We start from the raw sequence: 23,913 nt of genomic DNA, 5'->3' as shown, positions 1-23,913 counted from the left end.
TCCGTGCTGGTTGTATGCCCCCTAGGGGTCACCTGTATAACTTGTCCGGTCCCGAGAAGTTGGCCATGCAGGAGTACATTCGTGACAACCTGGCCAAGGGGTTTATTCGGCCCTCTCGGTCACCTGCTGGGGCCGGTTTCTTTTTCGTTAAGAAAAAAGACGGGGGTCTTCGACCTTGTATCGACTACTGAGGTCTCAATAAAATCACGGTGAAGAATCGCTATCCGTTACCATTGATAGACGACTTATTCACGCAGGTCACTACTGCAAAGATCTTTTCTAAGTTAGATCTGAGGGGGGCATACAACCTAATCCGCATTAGAAGGGGCGATGAATGGAAGACGGCCTTTAACACACCCGACGGGCATTACGAATACTTAGTGATGCCCTTCGGGTTGTGCAATGCGCCCGCCGTCTTCCAGGAACTAATCAATGAGGTATTCCGGGAGGTATTGGGTAAATTCGTACTGGTATACCTCGATGATATATTAATTTATTCCAATAACCTCCCCGAACACAGGGTCCATGTGAAATTTGTCCTAAACAAATTAAGACAGAATAGACTCTACGCCAAGTTAGAAAAGTGTATTTTTGAGGTGACATCCGTCACGTTTCTGGGGTATGTGATTTCTACCTCAGGTCTGTCAATGGACCCTGCTAAAGTCACAGCTGTCCTAGAATGGCCGCAACCTGTGGGCCTGAAAGCCCTCCAGAGATTCCTGGGTTTTGCAAATTATTATAGGAGGTTTATAAAAGGGTACTCCACGATCATTGCACCCCTTACCAGTCTCACAAAAAAGGGGGCAGATACTACCCACTGGTCTCCGGAGGCTCAGAATGCATTTTCTAGTCTGAAAAAATTGTTTTGTTCCGCACCAATCCTGAGACATGTCGACACCGCTTATCCGTTCATTGTTGAGGTCGATGCCTCGGAGGTCGGGGTAGGGGCTGTGCTGTCTCAGCGATCAGGGTTACAGGGAAGACTACACCCCTGTGCGTACTTTTCCCGTAGGTTCTCTCCGGCGGAGAGAAACTACGATATAGGCAACAGAGAGCTCCTGGCCATTAAATTGGCATTTGAGGAGTGGCGCCACTGGTTGGAGGGGGCAGAGCACACGATCACTGTTTACACCGACCACAAGAACTTGGAGTACATCGAGGGGGCTAAGAGGCTTAGTCCCCGTCAGGCCCGGTGGTCCTTGTTTTTTACGAGATTCAGGTTTATAATCACATACACTCCAGGTAGCAAAAACATCAAGGCAGATGCCCTCTCCAGGTGTTTCGAACCTGAGACAGCACAGCCTCCCACTCCTGAATCCATCATTCCGCAGAAACTGGTGTTAGCCGCCACGGAGTCTTGGGAAGAGTGGACAGAGATCTTGGGTCCCTTTCAGCAGGAGGTTCCTGAAGGGAAACCCGAAGGGGTCTTGTTCATACCATTACCATTCCGGTTACAGGTTCTGCAACTCTTTCACGCCCATAAGAATGCTGGTCATCCTGGAGCTGCCAGAACGCAGGATCTGATTGCCAGGTGTGCTTGGTGGCCTTCCTTGGCAACAGATTGCAAGGAGTATGTTAGGGAGTGTGCGGTGTGCGCCCAGAGTAAGCCCTCCCGGCTGGCACCTGTAGGAAGGTTGCAGCCTTTGCCCACCCCGAGTGAGCCATGGACCCACTTGTCCATGGATTTTGTGGGGGAATTGCCCAGGTCTGAAGGCATGTCGGTCATTTGGGTGGTAGTCGATCGGTTTAGCAAAATGGCCCATTTTGTGCCCCTGAAAGGACTCCCCTCGGCTCAAGAACTGGCTGAATTGTTTATCATTCACATCTTCCGGCTGCATGGCATTCCGGAAGACATCGTGTCTGATAGGGGAGTCCAGTTTGTGTCTGGATTCTGGAGGGCATTTTGCCACCAAATGGGCATGAAATTGTCTTTCTCGTCAGGCTACCACCCACAGACCAATGGGCAGACAGAACGCATTAACCAATCCCTGGAGCAATTTCTGAGATGCTACGTTGCTGAGGCGCAGAGTGACTGGGTGAAATTTTTGTCCTTCGCAGAATTCGCTCAAAATAATTTAAAGAATTCCTCGTCTGGGTTTTCCCCATTTCAGATTGTAACAGGGAGGTCACCCAAATTTTCCCCTTTTCCAGTTGTCTCGTCTCCATTTCCAGCACTGGAAGATTGGCAGAGATCACTCAGGGACAATTGGGGAATTGTTAAGGGGAATTTACAGAAGGCGTTCCAGAGTCAGAAGGGTCAAGCAGATAAGAGACGGTCCGTGGAATGGAAGTTTCGGCCAGGGGATCTAGTCTGGGTGTCCACACGTCACTTGACCCTGAAGCAGCCATCTGCCAAACTGGGTCCCAGGTTTGTGGGCCCATTTTCCGTGACCAAGAAGATTAATAATGTTACTTATTCCATTGACCTTCCCACCAGCATGTGGGGGGTGAGGTCCTTCCACGTGTCCCTTCTTAAACCAGCAGTCCAGGTGGGTCCTACTCCTCCTCCTCCCGTGTTGGTGGATGCCCAACCCGAGTACGAAGTGGAGAAGATCATAGATTCACGTACTGTACAGAACTCGGTACAGTACCTCGTACATTGGAAGGGGTACGGGATTGAGGAGAGGCAATGGGTACCTAGGAACCGCATGCATGCGGACAGGTTAGTGAAGGAATTTCATGCTGTGCATCCCGAGAAGCCTGGTGGGAGTTGTCCGGAGTCCACTCCTCGGGAGGGGGGTACTGTGAGGAAACGCGGAAAAGCCGCCGTCTCTCGAGGTGAGGCGGCTGTTTCCGCGTCCAGCATGGCGTCACAACGCAGAAAAAACGCCGCATGCCGCATGGGCAGTGCGGCGGAATCCGCATTGGTAACGGCGGAATCCACATCAGAGGCGACCCCCGCATTAGATACATTGCAAAACAGTACTGGTGTGGCTGGGACTGATAGTCCACCAAGATTCAGACTTACACGCGCGCGAGCACAGAGGCAGAGTTTAAATAGCAGTTAGAAGGGTGTCGGCTGACCAGCTGGGTCAGCTGACAAATTCCACTGCTCCCATTGGACCAGCAATTAGGGAGGTCCTGGAAAGGTCCTAGAGTATATATACTGCTGGTTGTTCACTTGCTCCTTGTCTGGCGTTGCGTTCACATATGTGGGAGCACCCAGATCCGTAGTTAGATCCGTTAGTGTGTCGGGACCAGCTGGAGCTGTAATCCTACACTAAGCTAGATTCTGTTGATAGCTAAAGTACTAGTTTGATTGTGATTATCTGTTATGACGTTTGCCTGCCTTGACTATCCTCCTGAACTCTGATCTTGCACCTCGATATTTCTGATACTCTGTTGCCGAACCCCGGCTCGTTCCTTGACTCTGCTTCTGCCTCCTGATTTTGTACCCCGATATTTCTGATACCCCGCTGCTGAACCCTGCCTGTACTTTGACTCTGCCTTTGCCTCCTGATCCTGTACTTTATCTGTCCGTGTGTGTACGACCTGGCTTGTCCGACCTCGAGAACCGACCTTACCGTTAGAGGCGGTTCCTCGCTCTGTTAGCGATCCTTCCTCCTGAGGGTCACTTTCAGATATCCCTTCCTACTGTCAGTCTGACTCCTCCCGTCTTGGAGAGCTCAGGTCTGCGGAAGGAATCTGTGCAGTACTCCTTACTGCATTGAGGCCTTGTCCTCTTAGTGTTACAGTTACACCAAACACTACACTCTACTCGGGTGATCAGAGGTTAGTTTGTATATCGGATTATCGGTGAGACTGCAGTTCACTTATAATCTGGTATATATCTGTACTTCCGGTGATACTGCAGATCACCGGTAATCAGATACTCTCTGCGCCCACCGATCGTTACATGCACGTAATCGGTCTCAGGAGACCACTTATAGTCATTGCCTAGAGAAAAGGTGCTTGATCACTACATTTTCAAGATCATTGAAAACACCACAAACTATTGTTCCAGCTGAGGAGGAAAGGTTTGCAACAAAAAGTGGGGACAGAGCTCTGAAATGAGATGGAAGAGGTAGGGAGCTGTGTTTTGAGGCCGTGCTTCCTCTCCTGACAAATGTAGCCTCTTTCATGATTATCTGAATTGACATGTGGTGGGATAAAATAAACTTACCGGTATATGCATATAATACCAAACCTTCTTAGAATTCCCATATGTTCCTTTTTATTTTTTATTTATTGCAAGGGTTAAAAAACCAGTGCTTTATTCCTACAGTCGGGGAAGATGGGCTATAGTGGTAGCTCTCTTGAAAACTTCTATGTTCTGAGCAAACACTTATGATAGGCAGATAGTGATATACCTAAATAAACTGCAGCTATGTCAGTGTGGCATTATATCTGATGTAAACTTTAGATTTTGGGTGCGCCACTAACGATACAATTTGCCGAACAATCGTTACAAACAATTATTCGTATGAACGATCGGAAATTATTGTTTGGGACCACTAAACAACAAATCTATTAACCAATCAGATCAGATTGACGTGATCAATTCAAAAATCGATTTCATCAATCTGACCAGATTGGTTAGGAGATTTTTGTCTGTTAGTGGTCCCAATGGAACATTTCCGATTGTGCATACGAACAATCATTCGTAAAAGATCGTTCGGCAAATTGTATCGTTAGTGGCCACCTTAAAGAGACTCTGAAGCGAGAATAAATCTCGCTTCAGAGCTCATAGTGAGCAGAGGCATGTGTGCCCCTGCTAAACCGCCGCTATCGCGCCGCTAAACGGGGGTCCCTTCACCCCCAAACCCACCCCTGCCAACCTTGGTCTCAGAATTGGTCGTTCCTGGAGGCAGGGCTAACGGCTGCAGCCCTGCCTCCAGTTGCGTCTATCAGCAGCGCATCGCCGCTTCTCCCCCGCCCCTCTCAGTTAAGGAAGACTGAGAGGGGCGGGGGAGAGGCGGAGATACGCGCTGACAGACGCGCGTGGGGCAGGGCTGCGGTGGTTAGCCCTGCCCCAACCAGGAAGAGGGGATGCGCTGCACGGTGGGGGATTTGGGGGTGAAGGGACCACCGTTTAGCGGCACGATATCGGCGGTTTAGCAGGGGCACACATGCGCCTGCTATCTATGAGGTCTGAAGCGAGATTTATTCTCGCTTCAGACTCTCTTTAAGGTTTACAACCTTTAAAAGCATAATTAGGAATATGGCCTCCAGGAAATCCCAACTAAGGATTAGATCTACAGATACAATTATTTATTCCATAAGTTTATTTTCCCTTCAGGTTTACTTTTAGTATGGGAGGTACACATTTTTTGTTAATTTTTTTTTAAGTGAGACTTCCGGGAACAGTACTCTTATGCTTTACAAAAAGCTGTAGATTTGAGAATTAGACGGAATCTTCATATATCTTGCACAGGCTAACTACCACCTTTACCCTGCACAGGCTAACTACCCTCAGTAGTTCTTCGCCTGCGCAGTATGCCGCGGACAATGGGGCCATGATTGACAGCAGCGCTTCACGCAGGTGCAGTAAGGCCAACCTTGAGGTCGGCCTCGCCACCGTGCGGGTAGCCCGGGACGTCGGCGGAGATCGGAACGGCCAGCATGGGACACTTGGCTGCAAGGGGCTGGAGAAAGCCCCAGATGAGTAAAGCTGATTTTTTATTTTTTTTTGCTGATGATTTCTTTAAGCAATTTGCAACTGGCTATGGCATCATCAGACAGGAAAACTCAGTGACATATGACCTGTCCAGAAAATGTTGGCAAGTGTTTAGAAGCAGGATATGAAACAGGAAAATGATTTTTTATTGCAACTGACAGGCCCTTGTAGTGATCAGGTCAGGGAGTGCCAACTCCTGCTACCATCTGATAGTCACACCACTGATGATGTCATCTTCCTTATATTAAGAAAGGTTAAGAAAGATTTCCTTGCTTTGCTGAATAAAACTGTTAGGTATTTTAAAGAGCACAAGTCCCTGAAATAACTGTGGGTGGCATAGTGTGTTAAGGTGTTTTTTTAAAGGTAATGGGAATTAAAGAAAAAACTCACGGTCCACTCGTTGCAGCGCTGGCTTCGCCATTTGAATCCCCCGCTGGAGAAGGCTTTGGAAGTCTTTGGGAGCTGAGTGCAGAATTCGGGCATCTCTGTTCTGCGCCTGCGTGAGCGTGCGAGTTCAGAGCCGCCCGTAAAATTCAACTTTTGCATGAAAATGCCATCAAAAATTAGTTTGTAATACATTTGTGATTTTTTGCTTTTTTTTTTTGCACTAAAATAAGTGATTTTTATGCTTTTCACAAATTTTTGTTGTAAAATAATTAATGTTTTGCATTTTTTGTGAATTTTTTACATGGGAAAGAAAAAATTGTTTTCGTTGACCATATTGCAAATATACAATGTATTTTCGCAAGTCTTTTCTAAAATAAAAAAATGACATTTTCGATGTGAAAATGACTTCGTTCAAAATTTGCAAGCAACATTGGTGGACTGGAAACCGGCCCTTAATAATGTTCTGTTTGCAGATGTGAGTATATGTATCATTAGCCCAAGTGTTACTTAAAGGATACCCCAATTGAAATGTGACATGATGAGGTAGACATGTGTATGTACAGTGCCTAGTACACAAATAACTATGCTGTGTTCCTTTTTTCCTTTCTCTGCCTGAAAGAGTTAAATATTAGGTATGTAAGTGGCTGACTCAGTCCTGACTCAGACAGGAAGTGACTACAGTGTGACCCTCACTGATAAGAAATTCCCCTTTTTTATCTCTTTCTTGCTCTCAGAAGCCATTTTCTGCTAGAAAAGTGTTTTATAGTTGGAATTTCTTATCAGTGAGGGTCACACTGTAGTCACTTCCTGTCTGAGTCAGGACTGAGTCAGCCACATGCATACCTTCCATTTAACTCTTTCAGGCAGAAAAAGAAAAAAAGGAACACAGCATAGTTATTTGTGTACTAGGCACTGTACATACACATGTCTATCTCATTATGTCACATTTCAGTTGGGGTATCCTTTAAACATAGAAGATGGATTTTCTCTGATTATGTCCTTGTATCATAAAGACATGCCTCCTATCAATATTAAGGGATGGGGTGATATAATTAATGATTTACCTTATTAACTTGGGGAGAGCAATTTATTCTAATAAAGGAGGTGATGAAAGCGCAGATAAATATAATACTCTTAAGAACTTAGGAGATAAGTCTCTTGTAACTCGAAAAACGGTTATAATTGTTCCCGTCTCTGGTTCTGTTGAATAATAATATCTGTTTCCGATCAAAGCAAGAAATTAGGAAAACTGTTATACATGGTGACAGATAATAGCAAAAAAAAGCAAAACTGCAAAACTGAAATATCTTTAAATATCTTTAGGTGTGGTAGGGCACTGTCAAGGAGTTTCAATACAAGTGAATGTCACATCAAATGTATAAACACACCCTTACCCAACATTATTTTATTTCACAATGAAACCAGGTGCCAGAATCACATACTGTGGAATAGGTAATTTATAAATGAGCAGGTAGTAAAACTGACACAATGGAAACTTCAACAAACATCACTCATATAAAGGACAAAAGTGAGCTGTACACCATTCAGAGCGGATCAACAAATAAAAGTGAGTATATTCAATTTGGAAAGCTTTAGGGCCTATTTTTGGATTGTGGGTATCTAAAGTTAAATCAGTGTCATGCAAAGAGTTATTTGCTACTACAGTGGCTGGGTAGTGTAATGGTTAATAAGGGCTCTGCCTCTGACACTGTAGACCTGTTTTTAAATCTTCGCTCTTCCTGTTCAGTAAACCAGCAGGTATTCAGTAGGAGAACTTAGGCAAGACTCCCTGCTACTGCCTATACAGAATTTCCTAGAAGCTGTAGCTCTGACGCTTTGAGTCAGCCAGGAGGTTAGTGCGATATAAATATTTATAAATATTATTTGTCTTGTCAGTTTTTACCATGCTCGATTCAGGGTCCAGTTAGTGCTTGAGATGAGTTTTGCAAGAACTCCGGCCATAAATAGTGTTAAGATACTTAATTCACGTAATTGAATTCTCAGCAGGTTCTGGCATAGGAAGTCCTGGTCTGAAGACCCAGAACTTCCATAAATGAGACAGAGGCACTTTACATGCTTTTACAACTGTATAGCTGCTCCTTGTTGTATCTTGCCTGAGGAAGTGGCTATAGACCCGTGAAACACGTTGCAGAATTGTTGTAGTAAGAATAAACATTATATTTTTATGATAACTACTGTTGTGTCATCTCTAGGGAGGAAAGTCCACCACTACCCCCCATGTTATATTGTTCTTAATATATTTTATCTTGTATTGGCGCCTCTGTAATCTTCAAAAGTACTTATATATCCATTGGTGAAATCACCTTTTTCCTGTCTACAGAGAGCGACTTCTTAGCCTGAGTGGGGACAGGTTTATTTTCCCCTCATGTGCATTTAGTGGTTGCCTGTGGTGGCAGCCCAGATTTGTGGGTATATCACTGTTATTTTGGCTATTTATCCACCATTGTTAGCAATAATACACTATTGGGGCTCTCGAATGTCTTCTTTTTGTCTTTTCATACATTAGAATGGCTTAGAAATGCTGATACATGTTGCAGTATGTAGTACTGTTAACTGGTGGTCTCTGTGGGGCTTGTCAGTTCAATTTGAATTTTGCTTTGCAGGACCATCTACCAAACTCTTAAGTAAAGCATACATCCCACTGAATTGCATGTATTTGTTGATTTTACAGTATGGAGAACCTTGTGTGATTTGTTATGGCAAGGGTGTTTGAATTAGAATCTCCTTGCACATATCTCATTACTTCTGGCCATGCTGGCTCTGTCTTATCCGAGATGGATCATCCTTGGTGACTTCAACATCCGGGCTGATAACACTCAATCACAAGATGCAAATGAACTAATAAATCTCATGGGTGGACTAGGCTTCACACAAGTTGTAAAATCAGCTACCCACAGAGGAGGGCATACGCTAGACTTACTGTTCCACCTCGGAATGGACATTAGTAACATAACAGTAACCCCAGTGGTGTGGTCAGACCATCACATAATACAGTTTACTATTGAACATCACCCTATCAAGCAGCTCCCTAAAGAAACAATCAAAACCCGTCCCCTGAGTAAATTAACACCGGAGAGGATAACTGCCAACCTGGATTTTACAAATCTGCTCCACAGTCAAATGGACCCAAACTCTCTAGTAACCCAGTACAACAACACGATATATGAAACACTTGACAGTATTGCCCCATGGCGCACCAAATCAGCAACCAAAAAGCAGAAAGCTAATTGGTTTGACAAAACCATCATGGATCTAAAAAAGAAAGGGCGCAGACTAGAAAGACAGTGGCGTAAATCAGGGACTGGGGAGCACAAATCTAGCCTAGTTCAACACCTCAGACAATACCAACAAGCAATAACCAAGAAAAAATCAGACTTTATCTCGCACAAAATATCTACAGCCAACAACAGAGCTGCTCAACTCTTCCACACAGTGGAATCACTCTGCAATCCTTCCTGCCTAAAAGCCCCAACCACATACTCCAGGGAAAGGTGTGAAGAATTCTCTGCCTTCTTCACAAACAAGGTGTCTAGCATCCGTGCCAGCATTACACCAACAACATCAAATGACCACTGGACGTTGCATATGCCTACTACCGTACCACCATGGCAAGTCTTTGACACTCTGAGTGTAGAAGATTTTGGAATTCTCATTCAAAGTCTCCGCCCCACTACCTGCGACCTGGATCCTGGCCCAACTGGATCCTTAATGCAGTGCCCAGCGCTGTTCAGGCCAGCACTTCACAAAATCACTCAGTGCTCCTTGCAAAGTGGACTTTTCCCAGAAGAACTAAAGAAAGCAATCATAAAACCCCTCCTGAAGAAACCATCACTAGATCCTGATTCTGTAACCAACTACAGACCTGTGGCGAACTTACCATTCCTATCAAAAGTTATCGAGAAAGCAGTCGCCAACCAGCTAGAAGCCAGGCTTACAGATAACAACATCTTTGATACTTTTCAGTCAGGATTCAGGAAAAGGCACAGCACTGAAACAGCATTAGTCCGAGTAATGAATGATCTACTTACTGCAAGGGACAAGGGTGATTGCTCAATTCTGATTCTTCTTGACTTGTCAGCAGCATTTGATACTGTGGACCATGAAATACTAATCCAGCGACTGAAGAATTACTGTGGCCTAAGGGGTACTGTTCTTAGCTGGCTTCAGACCTTCCTATCTGGCAGGACACAGCAAGTATGTCTGGGCACACACTACTCTAATCCAGTGCCACTTGCCTATGGAGTTCCACAGGGTTCTGTACTATCACCATTACTCTTTGCAGTCTACATGCTCCCACTGGGCAAAATAATCCAGAACTATGGTTTAGGATACCATTGTTATGCAGATGACACACAACTGTATCTGTCCTTCAAGCCTGGCACCCAAGACCCATCAACATCCATAAATGCGTGTCTAGTGGATTTACAAAATTGGATGAACACCAGCTGGCTGAGGCTGAACTCTGACAAAACAGAGGTGTTGGTGGTAGGTGGTCCACACATGATGGATAAAGTTCAAAACGCTCACCACCTCAAACTAGCAATTGGGGGAGATACTGTGCAGTATAAAGACTCTGTGCGAAACCTTGGGGTGATCCTGGATGGAAATCTAAAACTCAGACAGCAGGTATCAGCTGTCGTCAAGTCTTCCTTCTTCCATCTAAGAAATATAGCGAAAATAAAACACCTTATCCCAGCTGAAGACCTACCTGCCCTGGTTCACGCATTTGTATCCTCCCGCCTAGACTACTGCAACGCCCTGTTAATCGGATCTACAGATAAGGTTCTGCGCCCCTTACAGCTAGTACAGAATGCTGCAGCCAGACTCCTAGCCAATGCCCCCCGCAGCTCACACATCACCCCAGTACTGCAAACTCTTCACTGGTTGCCAGTAAAATGGAGAATCAATTTTAAGATCTGCCTGCTGACATTCAAGGCTCTACACCACATGGGACCCAAATACATAGCGGATCTATTGGAACTTTATGCCCCTCCACGCACCCTCCGCTCTGCCAACAAGATGAAGCTGGTTATTCCCAGGATACACTTAACATTTGGTGCTCGGGCCTTTTCCTATGCAGCCCCTACTCTATGGAACTCACTTCCACAATCAGTACGAGAGGCTCCTTCTCTGGACAGCTTTAAAAAAAGGCTAAAAACTCACCTCTTTTCCCTAGCCTTTGAGACTGCATAATGCAGGGTCACAGCGCTTTGAGTCCCCAGGGAGAAAAGCACTATATAAATATTATTGGTATTGTTATTGTTACTTTTTTTCCCAGTGTAAACAGATACAAATTTGGAAGATTAATTCTGGGGAAGAGAAACAACAGCTGGAATTTTTCATTTTGAATTGACATAAACGCCTTTTCAAAAAGATCAGCCATTGCCGATCCTTTTAAAATGAGCAAATGCGCTACTCCGTGTTTCTATACTTGAAATATGTTGTGTTTCAGTTTCTGTATCATGCCTAAAGAAGAAACTTAAAGTTTCAAATGCTTGCAAGAAAACTATGTACAGCTAGTCATTCAAGGAAACCTGAGAGCAAAGAAAACAAATATTCATACCTATACATAACTTCAGCCCCATCAGGGTCATCGGTCCCTCACCGTCCTCCCAGGCCACCTGGATCCTCTGCTAGGCAGCCCTGTTAGTTCATCCAGTGGCAGGAAACTGCGCATACTCAGCCAGGCCATTTGCCCCTTTGTGCTCCTGATGCCAGGACTGTTTGCCATCTGTTTTAACTGGACCTGCACCTGACTGGATGAATTACCGGGCTACTTAGCGTAGAATCCAGGCAGTCTGGGAGAACGGTGAGCTGAAGGAAGCACCAGGTATGTCATTTTTTTTCTTGGTCTCAGATACACTTTAAGGGTATTACCGGCATAAACATTTGTTGGTTTGATCACAACAGATCTTCTCCATGACTAATGTCAGACCATGCTTCCCTTATTCTGTGTTTCAGTGAATATTTTTGTACAGTATATCTAAACTATTTTATGTTTTGAAAAGTTTTTTTCAGTTGTTTGTTAAAAGTTTTTCTAGCATGCATTCATTATGTATATTTTAATATCTATTCAGATGAATAGTTTGAATGGATAATTGAACTACTTCTAGTCACCATGAATATTGTGAGCTATGCCGTCATTGTGTAGAATGATGATCAGAATTTAACTGTGTGGTGACTACTGACTTTCAGAGTTAACCAACCGTACAAGATGATGTCCCCTGTGAGTGAAACCAGTTCACACAGTTATGAAGCTGTACCTGCAAACAACACTTTGAATGACGCTGATTTAGATACCCACAATCCAATTTCAATAGAAAAAGCCCAATCGGTCTCCAGTGTACATAATGTCCAGTCAGCTCCACCGATGGTAAACATGACTGTCCCTGTCCCGCAATGGAATGTCAACGCTGCTTTGCCACAAGGCTCCAATATAACCAGTTTAAAACAGACACAGCAAAAAGGGAGGCCATTTGAACTTGGAGTGAGTACTGTCTTGTTTGTATGAAAACTATATGAATGACTTTCTATTGAGTTTGCATAAAGCCCTGGTTAAGGCACAATGTTTAGGTGCTTTTAACAGAAACTTGTTTTAGTGGAATAATAAAGTTAAAAGGTGAACACCTGACGATTTTCACAAAAATATTGTTTAATTAAATCTTAATTAATTTAATTAGTTTTTTTACGTTTTTGCGCTTTTTTGCAAATTCTTGCTGTAAATATTGATTTTTACGTTTTTACTGTCAAAATATGCACGATAAAATTTTTCCACAATTTCACACTTTTTGCACATTTTTGTGGTAAAAATATAGTTTTTTTGTGTTTTCGTAAATATATATACATTCAGAGTAACATGAAAGCTATTCATGTTGGCCTGAATAAAATTAATTATGACTTTTTATTCAAGTTTAGTTTTAACCATTTATTAAGTTTATTATTAATAGTGTTAAGAGAATGTAAAACGCTACTTTCTCTAAGGCCTGGAACCCACTAGCAGTATGTTACTAAGCAGTTGTGATTTGAAAAGCTCTTACTGTTGTAATGCTATTTGTGTGATCCCACTTGAGCAATGTGATTTTATAAAAATCCCAACTGCATTGCATTAGCAAGAGCTTTTCAAATCACTAGCACTTAGAAAAAGCTGCTAGTGGGGTTGAGCCCTAACAATAAATAAAATGTCATACTATGCTCCTTAAAGTGAACCTCCAGACTAAAAATCTACTGAGCAGAACTGAAAAGGCTTGGTGTTTCTTTAACAGTTTTACAGTATCAGACCCTTGTTTTTCTTATAGAAGTCTCATTTTTAGCTACATTTTTAACTAAGCTCCGCCCATCAAAGAAAACTGCCCAGGCTTTTTTCCCCTGATGCTGTGCAAAGCATGATGGGATTTCCTATGTTGTTATTCATGTTGCCTGTGATCAGGACACAGGACAGTTGGAACTGTGTCTCATGCTCCCTGTCACCTTCTTTCAACCAGAAAGATGGCTGCCCCCATGAAATCACAAACATTTGCCTGTTTTTTTAAAATAGGGTGGGTAAGAGATTATATTACCTATCTATTTTAATTAACATAGATAATGTAACTTAAGGACAGTATGTTTGTTTAGGCTGAAATTCCTCTTTAATTAACCACTTGACCACTGAGGGGTTTTTCCCCTTTAGGACCAGAGTAATTTTCGCCGATAACTTAATCACTACTATATTCAAATACAAGAGCACAGTAGTCCCTCTCTTATTGATTATAATAATAAATCACTGTTCAGAACACCAGCAGTACCATAGAACAAATTTTATTAAACAGCAATCATGTTAAAAACAATTAAAAACCATAAGGATCTCCCGACCCATTTCTATCCATAAACTCCATAACACATATATGTGCAATAATAACCTCAAACTGCCAGGCTTGATATAGCTCTCAAAACCGCCAGCACACTGGTCCAATAATATGTAGCCCACCAATGTTGTTTTAACAAAATCTCCAATAAGGTGGGTCACTGGATCAATGCTACTGCCAATCAGAGAGCCAAAAATAAATAAAGAATCAATAAAAAAAAAATAATATATATATATATATATATATATATATATATATATATATATATATATATATAATATGTGCTGGTGTGGTATGAAAATTCACAAAAAATATAAAGTGACAGTGCTAATCCATAATGAGCAAAAATATTCCACAATAATTTGCATATAAATAAAGTGCTAGTGCTTAATCATTAATATAGGGAAAACATATGCCACAGTATAAGGTATCAATAACTTGAAAAGTAAGATGCTAGTGCAAAGAATCACTGACCATAATCAGGACTGTGTACAATAGTGCATGCCAAAAGAGTGAATCCGTGAGAACTAGAAAAAGGAGAAAATGAAAAAACCCCAAATCAGGAAAAGATCAAAATACCCATGTGTACAAACATGAAAGAGGCCAGGCAACATATGCCCTGGTAAAGAAACAAAGAAAAAATGCTATATGTGTCCCAGAAATAAACCACCACGTGGAGAAACCAGAACCAGAGTATAGTCAGAGTACCGAAATGCCCATGGAAACAGAAACGAGAGAAGCCTGGCAGAGCTTACCCTAGTAAGTTGGGAAGGACGGGGCCGTCGGGATTCGGATCCTACCGGTTGCACCGAACCTACCTCAAGTTTCTTTGTTTCTTTACCAGGGCATATGTTGCCTGGCCTCTTTCATGTTTGTACACATGGGTATTTTGATCTTTTCCTGATTTTTGGGTTTTTCATTTTCTCCTTTTTCTAGTTCTCACGGATTCACTCTTTTGGCATGCACTATTGTACACAGTCCTGATTATGGCCAGTGATTCTTTGCACTAGCATCTTACTTTTCAGGTTATTTGATACCTTATACTGTGGCATATGTTTTCCCTATATTAATGATTAAGCACTAGCACTTTATTTATATGCAAATTATTGTGGAATATTTTGCTTATTATGGATTAGCACTGTCACTTTATATTTTTTGTGAATTTTCATACCACACCAGCGCATATTATATATATATTTTATTATTTCTTTATTTATTTTTGGCTCTCTGATTGGCAGTAGCATTGATCCAGTGACCCACCTTATTGGAGATTTTGTTAAAACAACATTGGTGGGCTACATATTATTGGACCAGTGTGCTGGCGGTTTTGAGAGCTATATCAAGCCTGGCAGTTTGAGGTTATTATTGCACATATATGTGTTATGGAGTTTATGGATAGAAATGGGTCGGGAGATCCTTATGGTTTTAATTGTTTTTAACATGATTGCTGTTTAATAAAATGTGTTCTATGGTACTGCTGGTGTTCTGAACAGTGATTTATTATTATAATCAATAAGAGAGGGACTACTGTGCTCTTGTATTTGAATATATTATTTTGGATCGACGATCCTGGTCCCTATGTATACTTACTTTCCCCTTATATGGGATATGCTGTCAGTGGATTGGACTAGACAGTTTGGGGCTCATTTGTTTTTGGTATGAATAAACTTAATCACTACTGATCACAACAAAATGATCTTGTTTTTTTATCACAACCAATTAGGCTTTCTTTGGGTGGTACATTATGCTAATAATTATTTTATTCTAAATGTATTTTAATGGAAACGATAAGAAAAGGGGAGGAAAATGTCATTGTTTTCGGCCATTATAGTTTTAAAATAAAATGTTCAACTGTGGATAAAAGCCACACATTTTATTTGCCAATTTGTCCTGGTCACTGCAACATTTAAAATATTTTCCTAGTACAAATTATAGCACCAATATTTTATTTGGAAATAAAGGTGCATTTGTTCACCCATTACTAACTACAAGCCCATTATTTAAAAATTAACAGTAATATACCCTTGTGGCATCCATTTAAAAAAAAGGTCAGTCCCTAAAGTAACCATTTATGTATTTTTTTAATTGTCATTTTTTTTTTTAATTTGTTACGCAAAAAAAATGTGTTGGGTACTATGGGAGAATGTGGGAGGGAAGGAGTTAAATTTAAACGTAAAACGTAATACAATAAATGTATGTAGGGGTACTTCTACTATTTGGCCACAAGATGGCCTTGCGCATTATTTCCTGTTAGCGTACTATAAGCACGCTAAACAGGAAGTAATGGTGGACGTGTTACCCCTGGAACATACAATGATGCAGGCATCTCATTGATGCCAGCGAGCATTCACATGTGGACTTAGATTAATGAATGAGAACATTCACTGATGGACCTGCTAACCGGCGACAATGTGAACAAGTGCAGGAGCGTGGGTGGGAGACAGCAGGGAGCGCGCAAAGCGGAGATGCGGCGAGAGACGTATATCTACGCCCCTGGAACAGGAACAGTCCTCCTGCGGGGCATAGATATACTGCCTCAGGAACACCAAGGGCCCTATGCAATTACAAAACTCGCCAGCGCTAAGTGGCTTAAATTAGGCGTCAGCAAGGTCGCCTAATGCAATTGCATTTAACACCCCCCAGGGCGGAAAAGAACTCGCTTGGGCGATATAATCGCCCAGCAAGTTCCTTTCCCCCTATGCAATTGCATTTTGCACTCCCCGGGAAGCGATGCTTCCCGGCAAACATAGGTGCTAACTTTTCACCTGCTCTGAGCAGGCGAAAAGACCTATCGCTGCTGTCAGCGGGCTGATTTTGGCATCTGGGAGCCTCCTTTACTAAGGAAACCCCAGATGCCAGTGATTTAAATAGGTAAAGGAGTCAGCTTTGACTCCTTACCTATTTAAAATGTAACAAAAAAACATACCTCCATCATTCCCATCTCGCCGCATGTCCCACGCTGCTCCTCCGCTCATCTCTGTGACTGTGAGTATTCTTGGAGCCGGCAAAGCATCTTTGAGTATCCCGCCGGGGCTCCCCATTCGTCCACCAGGTGGCCCAATGAGAATCAGGTTGATTCTCATTGGACCACCTAGTGGAGGAATGGGGAGCCCCGGCGGGAGACTCAAAGATGCTTTGCCGGCTCCAAGAATACTCACAGTCACAGAGATGAGCGGAGGAGCGGCGTGGGACATGCGGCGAGACGGGAACGATGGAGGTATGTATCTTCTGAAGGTCCCGCGGTAGCGACGAGCGGCAGAAGGCGACGGGCGGCGGGTATGAGCCTTGCAACGATGCGCTGGCTCTTGCGACGATGCGCGCGCATCTTCCCGGGAGCGAGGCAGCAGTGTTGTGGTGCTGAAGGACAGCTCCCCAGCACTAATGCCTCGCTCCACATCGCTGGCCACACAGGAGCATCGCTCGGCGAATACCTAGTATTCGCCTGAGTTATGCTCCTTTACACAAGGACATCGCTCAGGTGAAACTGGCAATTGAATTTGCCGGTAAATCCTGAGCGATGTGAGGAGATAAGAAGCTCGCATGTTTTCAGCTTCTTATCTCCTCGAATTGCATATGGCCCCAAGTGCTTAAAACTGATTTTTAAAATACTTTTAGCTCTAAATAAAATTCATCAAAACACATTTATGAAAAGGAACAGATTACAATTTGCCTGTAAAGTTGAACATATAATCTGAAAAAAAAAATATTTCCATCAGGTGACCTATTTACAATGATTCAAATGATTCTTCTTTTGTAACTATTAATGAAGGCAATGTTGGTGCACTTTAAGTAAAAACTACTTACTTAATTCTCCTTAGTGATAACGCCCACTCCATTGGTTAGATTACTAAGATTGGCTCTCTTATATTGTATACACAGGCTGCTTCTTGGTATAGACAATGAGATGCAAATCTTTCCGATTTAATGCAAAGATTATGACAATTTTGTTTGCAGATTGATGCAGTTTGAAAATGTGGTTAATTTTCAAGCTGAATACATTTGCATGCAGGACCTGCATAATCCAGTAATAACGTTAACAATTTGCATTTCATCAGCCATCCCTAGTTGCCGCTCTATTAAGATGGGGCGGGGCCATAATCAATCATTCATATTTGTTGCATTATCGATCAAAACTTTAAACTGGACCTGAACTTTGAACTTCCTCTCTGCTCTAAAAAACACGCAACAACATAATAACCAAATCATTCAATACATCTGCACTGCTTCTATTTCCTGCTTTCAGGGAAGCAGAATTATTTTTAACATCCTGTGCTTTCAAATGGGCTTTTCTTCCAAGGCAGTCAGGTGACACAAGGGAGAGATTAAATTACAATTTGGGATTAGACAAAGATGAGAGGGAATTAGACAGGCCAAACTCTCTAAATACATAAAACTCTCTAAATACATACAGGGTATGTTTTCTATGTTTTCCTCCTGTCCTGTGCTAGAGTTCAGGTCCACTTTAAAAGAAAACTGAAACGAGTGGGAAATAGAGGCTGACATATTTATTTACTTCCAATGCCAGGATTGAAACTGGTATTGTTTAACTGCTTTCGGACCGCCGCAGTTTAAATCTACGTCGGGCAGGGGGCGCTGCGGTTCTGACTGGACGTAAACTCTACGTCCCATTCACCGCACGTCCCCGCCCGTTCCCGCCACTCTCGTCGCTCTGTCTCCGCCGCAATGTGCTACCCTGCCGCCTCTATGACGGCAGAGCACTGTGAGCTGGGCAGGAGCCGTTTTCATTGGATCCTGGCCCTGTCATTCCTGTAAGCTGGTACCATTGGCTTACATTGAGTGACAGGGTCAGGAGCTAATGAAAGCGGCTCCTGACCGGCGCACAGCGCTCTGCCGTCACAGAGACAGCAGAGAGAGCAGCCTGCGGCGGGGACAGAGCGGCGTGCCCGGCGGGAGCGATGGATTATTGCGGCGATTCATCGGTATGCGGGTTTTAGCATACCAGCAGCCTCTGGTCCTTAAGGGGGCAGATATATGGTAGAGGAAGAAAGCCCTTAAAAATAGCACCTCCCACAGCAAAATTTGAAAAAGTATAACAAAAATCTTTATTCAACATTGGGTATATTAATAATTACAGTACTGATGATTCAATAAAGAATAAAACCATTTAAAAAACAAGCAAATATTCCACCATGATCCCTGCTGCATATGAAACAATCACTCTAAATGCAATATATTGTATAATGACACAATGCTGCTGTCAGATATAAAACCCCACAGTAGGCTCAATATTGAGCCCAACAGGGGGAGAACCCGGGTTCAGTATACAACCTAGGGCTTGATTCACAAAGCGGTGCTAACCTACTTAGCACGTCTAAAGTCTTTAGACGTGCTAACCAGGGTGCTAAGTAGGTTAGCACCGGATTTCTCAATCAGATCGCGCGCTAACTTTGCGCGCACAAAGTTTTACGCGCGCAAAGTTTTACGCGCGCTAAGTCCCATAGGCTTTAATGGGCACTTCGCGCAGAGCGCCCTGCGCTCTGTGCAGTACGCGCGTAAAGTTTTACGCGCATAAAGTTTTGCGCGCGTAAAGTTTTATGCGCGATAAGCTTGTTTTGACGTGCTATGGGGGTTTTCACAGGCGTGCTAACAGTTAGCACCGCTTTGTGAATCAAGCCCCTAGTGTGATGCAAGACCAATAAACAACACCTGTGCAATGAAGAAAAAAAAAACACGAATAAATATCGCATATATAAGATTATGAAATAAAGTGCACAATTGCTATCCAAGTATACAGTATTACTAGTGATAAGATGCCTAGTAAAACATTAAGGCAAAGGAGCAGCCCATAGGAAAAAGAGCAGAAAGTGGAGTAGTGCAAAAAATAGGAGATACTTAGCCTAGAAATGGTGAAGTCAATCTCAGCAGCACAGCAGGGAACAAGAAATCCCCTCAGAGGACAAGATCCCACTAGTTCCGCGAGAGTCACCTCGCTTTATCAAGGAGAGAGGATGGGCATCCTCTCTCCTTGATAAAGCGAGGTGACTCTCGCGGAACTAGTGGGACTTGTCCTCTGAGGGGATTGCCTGTTCCCTGCTGTGCTGCTGAGATTGACTTCACCATTTCTAGGCTAAGTATCTCCTATTTTTTGCATTACTCCACTTTCTGCTCTTTTTCCTATGGGCTGCTCCTTTGCCTTAATGTTTTACTAGGCATCTTATCACTAGTAATACTGTATACTTGGATAGCAATTGTGCACTTTATTTCATAATCTTATATATGCGATATTTATTCGTGTTTTTTTTTTCTTCATTGCACAGGTGTTGTTTATTGGTCTTGCATCACACTAGGTTGTATACTGAACCCGGGTTCTCCCCCTGTTGGGCTCAATATTGAGCCTACTGTGGGGTTTTATATCTGAAAGCAGCATTGTGTCATTATACAATATATTGCATTTAGATTGATTGTTTCATATGCAGTAGGGATCATGTTGGAATGTTTGCTTGTTTTTTAAATGGTTTTATTCTTTATTGAATAATCATTACTGTAATTATTATTATACCTAATGTTGAATAAAGATTTTTGTTATACTTTTTCAAATTTTGCTGTGGGAGGTGCTATTTTTTAAGGGCTTTCTTCCTCTACCATATATTTGCTCTTGTTTTGAGCCCTAGCACACACAGTTATTTGGTTGAGGTGTTGCAGACACTCCCTAGAAACTATCTTAACCATTTACCGCCATCCTAACGTATTAAAACGTCATGCTTACCGCTATTAACAGCAACATGACGTTTTAATACGTCGCGCATTCCCGCCGCTGCTACCGCCGTGTGTCCGCCGCTACCGCCGCCATTACCGTCGGGATCCCGTGCTGGGCGATTGGGGAAGAGGACTGAACAGTCCTCTACCCAATCGCAGTGCCTGGAGTGAATGGACGTGACCGCGAACAGCGGCTACGTCCATTCACATAAACAGGAAATGTAACAGTTTAATAAAGTGTGTAAAAAAAAAAAAAAAAAAAAAGTGAACACGTCCTATGAGTGTTCACCAGCGCCATCTTGTGGCCAAAAAGTATATTACACTTACAAAATACATACATTTTCAAGTATATACACATCATTAATAAAATTACACTTCCAACCCTCCCCCCCCCAAAAAAAAACACTTGTAAAAAAAAAAAATCAGCTTAAAAAAAATAAATAAATAGTTACCTTAGGGACTCAGCTTTTTTTATTCTATATTTTATGGGGGAAAATTAATTTTAATTTATTACATAGGGGCTTGTAATTATGGCCAGAACAAACAGAAAAATAACCACTTATATTTCAAAATAATATACTGTCGCCATACATTGTGGTAGGGACATAATCTAAACGGTTTAATTATCGGGACCACTGGGCAAATAAAACGTGTTTGTTTTATCCACAGGAGAATGTTTAATTTTAAAACTATAAAGGCTGAACACTGAGAAATAATGATTTTTTTTTATTTTTTTTCTGTTTTTCTCATTAAAATGCATTTAGAATAAAAAAATTCTTAGCAAAATGTACTATCCACAGAAAGCCTAATTGGTGGCGAAAAAAACGAGGTATAGATCATTTTCTTGTGATAAGTAGTAATAAAGTTATTAGGGAATAAAAGGGAGGAGCGCTGACAACTGAAAATTGCTCTGGTCCGTTAGGATAAAAACCCTTGGGGGTGAACTGGTTAAGGGGGCAGAGGCTGCTGGTACCGAAGTGGTTAACCGAATGCGGACCGACGCAGTTTAAATCTACGTTGGGCGGGTGGCGCTGCGGTTCTGACTGGACGTAAGCTCTACGTCCCATTCACCGCGCGTCCCCGCCCGTTCCCGCCGCTCTCGCCGCTTTCTACCCGCCGCAATGTGCTGCCCTGCCGCCTCTATGACGGCAGAGCACTGTGAGCCGGGCAGTAGCCGTTTTCATTGGCTCCTGGCCCTGTCATTACTGTAAGCCAATCCCATTGGCTTACATTGAGTGACAGGGTCAGGAGCCAATGAAAGCAGCTCCTGACCGGCGCACAGCGCTCTGCCATCACAGAGACGGCAGAGAGAGCAGCCTGTGGCGGGGATAGAGCGGCGTGACCGGCGGGAGCAACAGATTATTGCGGTGATTCGTCGGGATGCAGCGTTTTAGTGTACCAGCAGCCTCTGGTCCTTAAGGGGGCAGAGGCTGCTGGTACCGAAGTGGTTAAAAGAAAATAAATGTGGCAGCCTCCATATACCTCTCTCTTCAGGTTCCCTTCAAATTCTTTGCTTTTTTTTTTTAAATAAACTAGCTGCCAGTTCAGTTATGCTTAAAATAAAAGACAGTGAGGAGTTTAGCAACAGTAAAGAGCAAGTAATAGCAAATCTAGGGTTTATCTACACCGAACAGTATACAAAAACTGCCCTTTTTTTTTTCTTAACAGATACTGGTGACTGTTGCAGGCGTGGTTCAGATATCCCTGGGAGTTGGCATGATTTTTACCGTCGTTGGTTATTCTTTAATTAGTGGGCACCCATTCTGGGGTGGACTGACAGTAAGTACTATGTAAGTTGCATTGCACGTAACTTTGCATATTTCAATATTTATTTTTTAAATTATTTTTTCTGTTTGTTTACAGTGTGTTGTTACAGGAATTCTAACAATGTCATCTCACAGTAAACAATCCGACTGTTTGGTAAGTTCATAATCCATAAATGTTTTTGGGAAAGCGTGATATTTTACATGGTTTTATTTCAAATCTTTTGTAATGCTTACTAAGATTTCATGTACTTTGTACACATATAAAATGTGTGTTTGTTAAATTAACATTGCATACAATATAAAGCCATAGACTGCATAGCGATCTGGGCTTGAAGAATTCCATGCAGTGTACCGATGGGTCTGGCACATTGGATTTGGCACGCTTGTGGAATATCAGTAATGTTTAAGTCACTTGCTTTAGATTATCAGATGAAATAAGCAGAAAATATGTAGTTAACACCTCCTTTGCTGCTAAATTACAAACTCAAATGCTTGCATACTTTAATTTCTACAGTATGTAGGTGTATTATTTGCTAAAGCAATTTAGTTTTGACTCAGAGATCAACTTTAATTGTTAAACAGGAATTTTCAACAATCAGGGATGAGTAAACATTTGCAACCGGGCTTCATTCATTCTACGTGATCAGCCTTGCTTCAAATTAAAGGACACATCTGGAGTAAAAAAAATAAAATAAAAACAAAAAAAAAAACAAGATCTGCTTACCTGGAGCTTCATCCAGCCCCTGGCAGCCGATCTATCCCTTGCCGCAGCTCCGCTCCCAGTCAACATCCCCTCCGTTGCAGATGTCTTCTGCGCCTGTGCGAGCGCTCACGGTGGTGCTCCCGGCGTTGGGAGTACTTTTGCATCTGCACACAATGCTCCAGGCTATGTACGCAGCGGCCACACGCTCGCGCAGGTGCCGGAGATGCCAACCTGGCAAGGTTGGTTTCTGCAACGGAGGGCACCTGGGGATACTGGCTGGAAGTGGAGCTGTGTCGAGGGACAAATAGGCTGCCAGGGGCTGGAGAAAGCCCCAGGTAAGTAGATCTTGTTTTGTTTTGTTTTTTTACCTCGGACCTGTTCTTTAAAAGTAACCTGAAGCGAGCGTTATGTGGAGGCAACAATATGTATTTCCTCTTAAAAAGAATCTGTATTAAAAAAAATATGCCCCTGAGGGGTACTTACCTCAGGAGGGGGAAGCCTCTGGATCCTATCGAGGCTTCCCCCGTCCTCCTCTGTCCTACGGCTACGGTGGTCTTGCTGCGGGTCCAGGAACGGCGAGCATGTAAATATTTACCTTCCTGCTCCAGCGCAGGCACAGTAGCCGCTCTGGTCTCAGAAATAGACGGAAGTAGCCAATTCCAGGCGGATCCGCTCTACTGCGCAGGCGTCAGACGCCTGCACCTGCTCAATAGAGCAGACCCCACTGGAATTGGCTATTACTGTCTATTTCTGTGCTGAGAGCCGCAACATTGCCACCCGCTGGAGCCAGGGAAGGTAAATATAGCAAGCCTTGTCAGGCTTGTCGAGGGAAGATTGCAGGAGACTTCGGGGGAGCCAGCG

At 42.9% G+C, this 23,913-nt stretch overlaps 1 protein-coding gene across 3 annotated transcripts in view; it reads left to right on the top strand.

Annotated features, from left to right (window-relative positions):
* Nucleotides 1-7,485: 7,485 nt before the first annotated feature.
* LOC137534262 (membrane-spanning 4-domains subfamily A member 12-like) overlaps nt 7,486-23,913 on the top strand; it is a 51,203-nt gene continuing 34,775 nt past the window's right edge. Inside the window, exons 1-4 of one of the 3 annotated variants that reach the window (XM_068255669.1) lie at nt 7,487-7,571; nt 12,221-12,512; nt 22,252-22,362; nt 22,447-22,503. In XM_068255669.1, the coding sequence (XP_068111770.1) occupies nt 12,240-12,512; nt 22,252-22,362; nt 22,447-22,503 (441 nt within the window). In that variant the 5' untranslated portion in view covers nt 7,487-7,571; nt 12,221-12,239. Of the gene's footprint in view, nt 7,572-7,752; nt 7,857-12,220; nt 12,513-22,251; nt 22,363-22,446; nt 22,504-23,913 lie in introns of those variants that run through there. The other 2 variants (XM_068255670.1, XM_068255671.1) reach the window with 2 other exon arrangements.

The sequence above is a fragment of the Hyperolius riggenbachi genome, chromosome 10 (assembly GCF_040937935.1).
Source record: "Hyperolius riggenbachi isolate aHypRig1 chromosome 10, aHypRig1.pri, whole genome shotgun sequence".
NCBI lineage: Eukaryota > Metazoa > Chordata > Amphibia > Anura > Hyperoliidae > Hyperolius > Hyperolius riggenbachi.
Note: the sequence above shows the minus strand (reverse complement) of the source record. Positions and strands in the feature narration are given on the sequence as shown.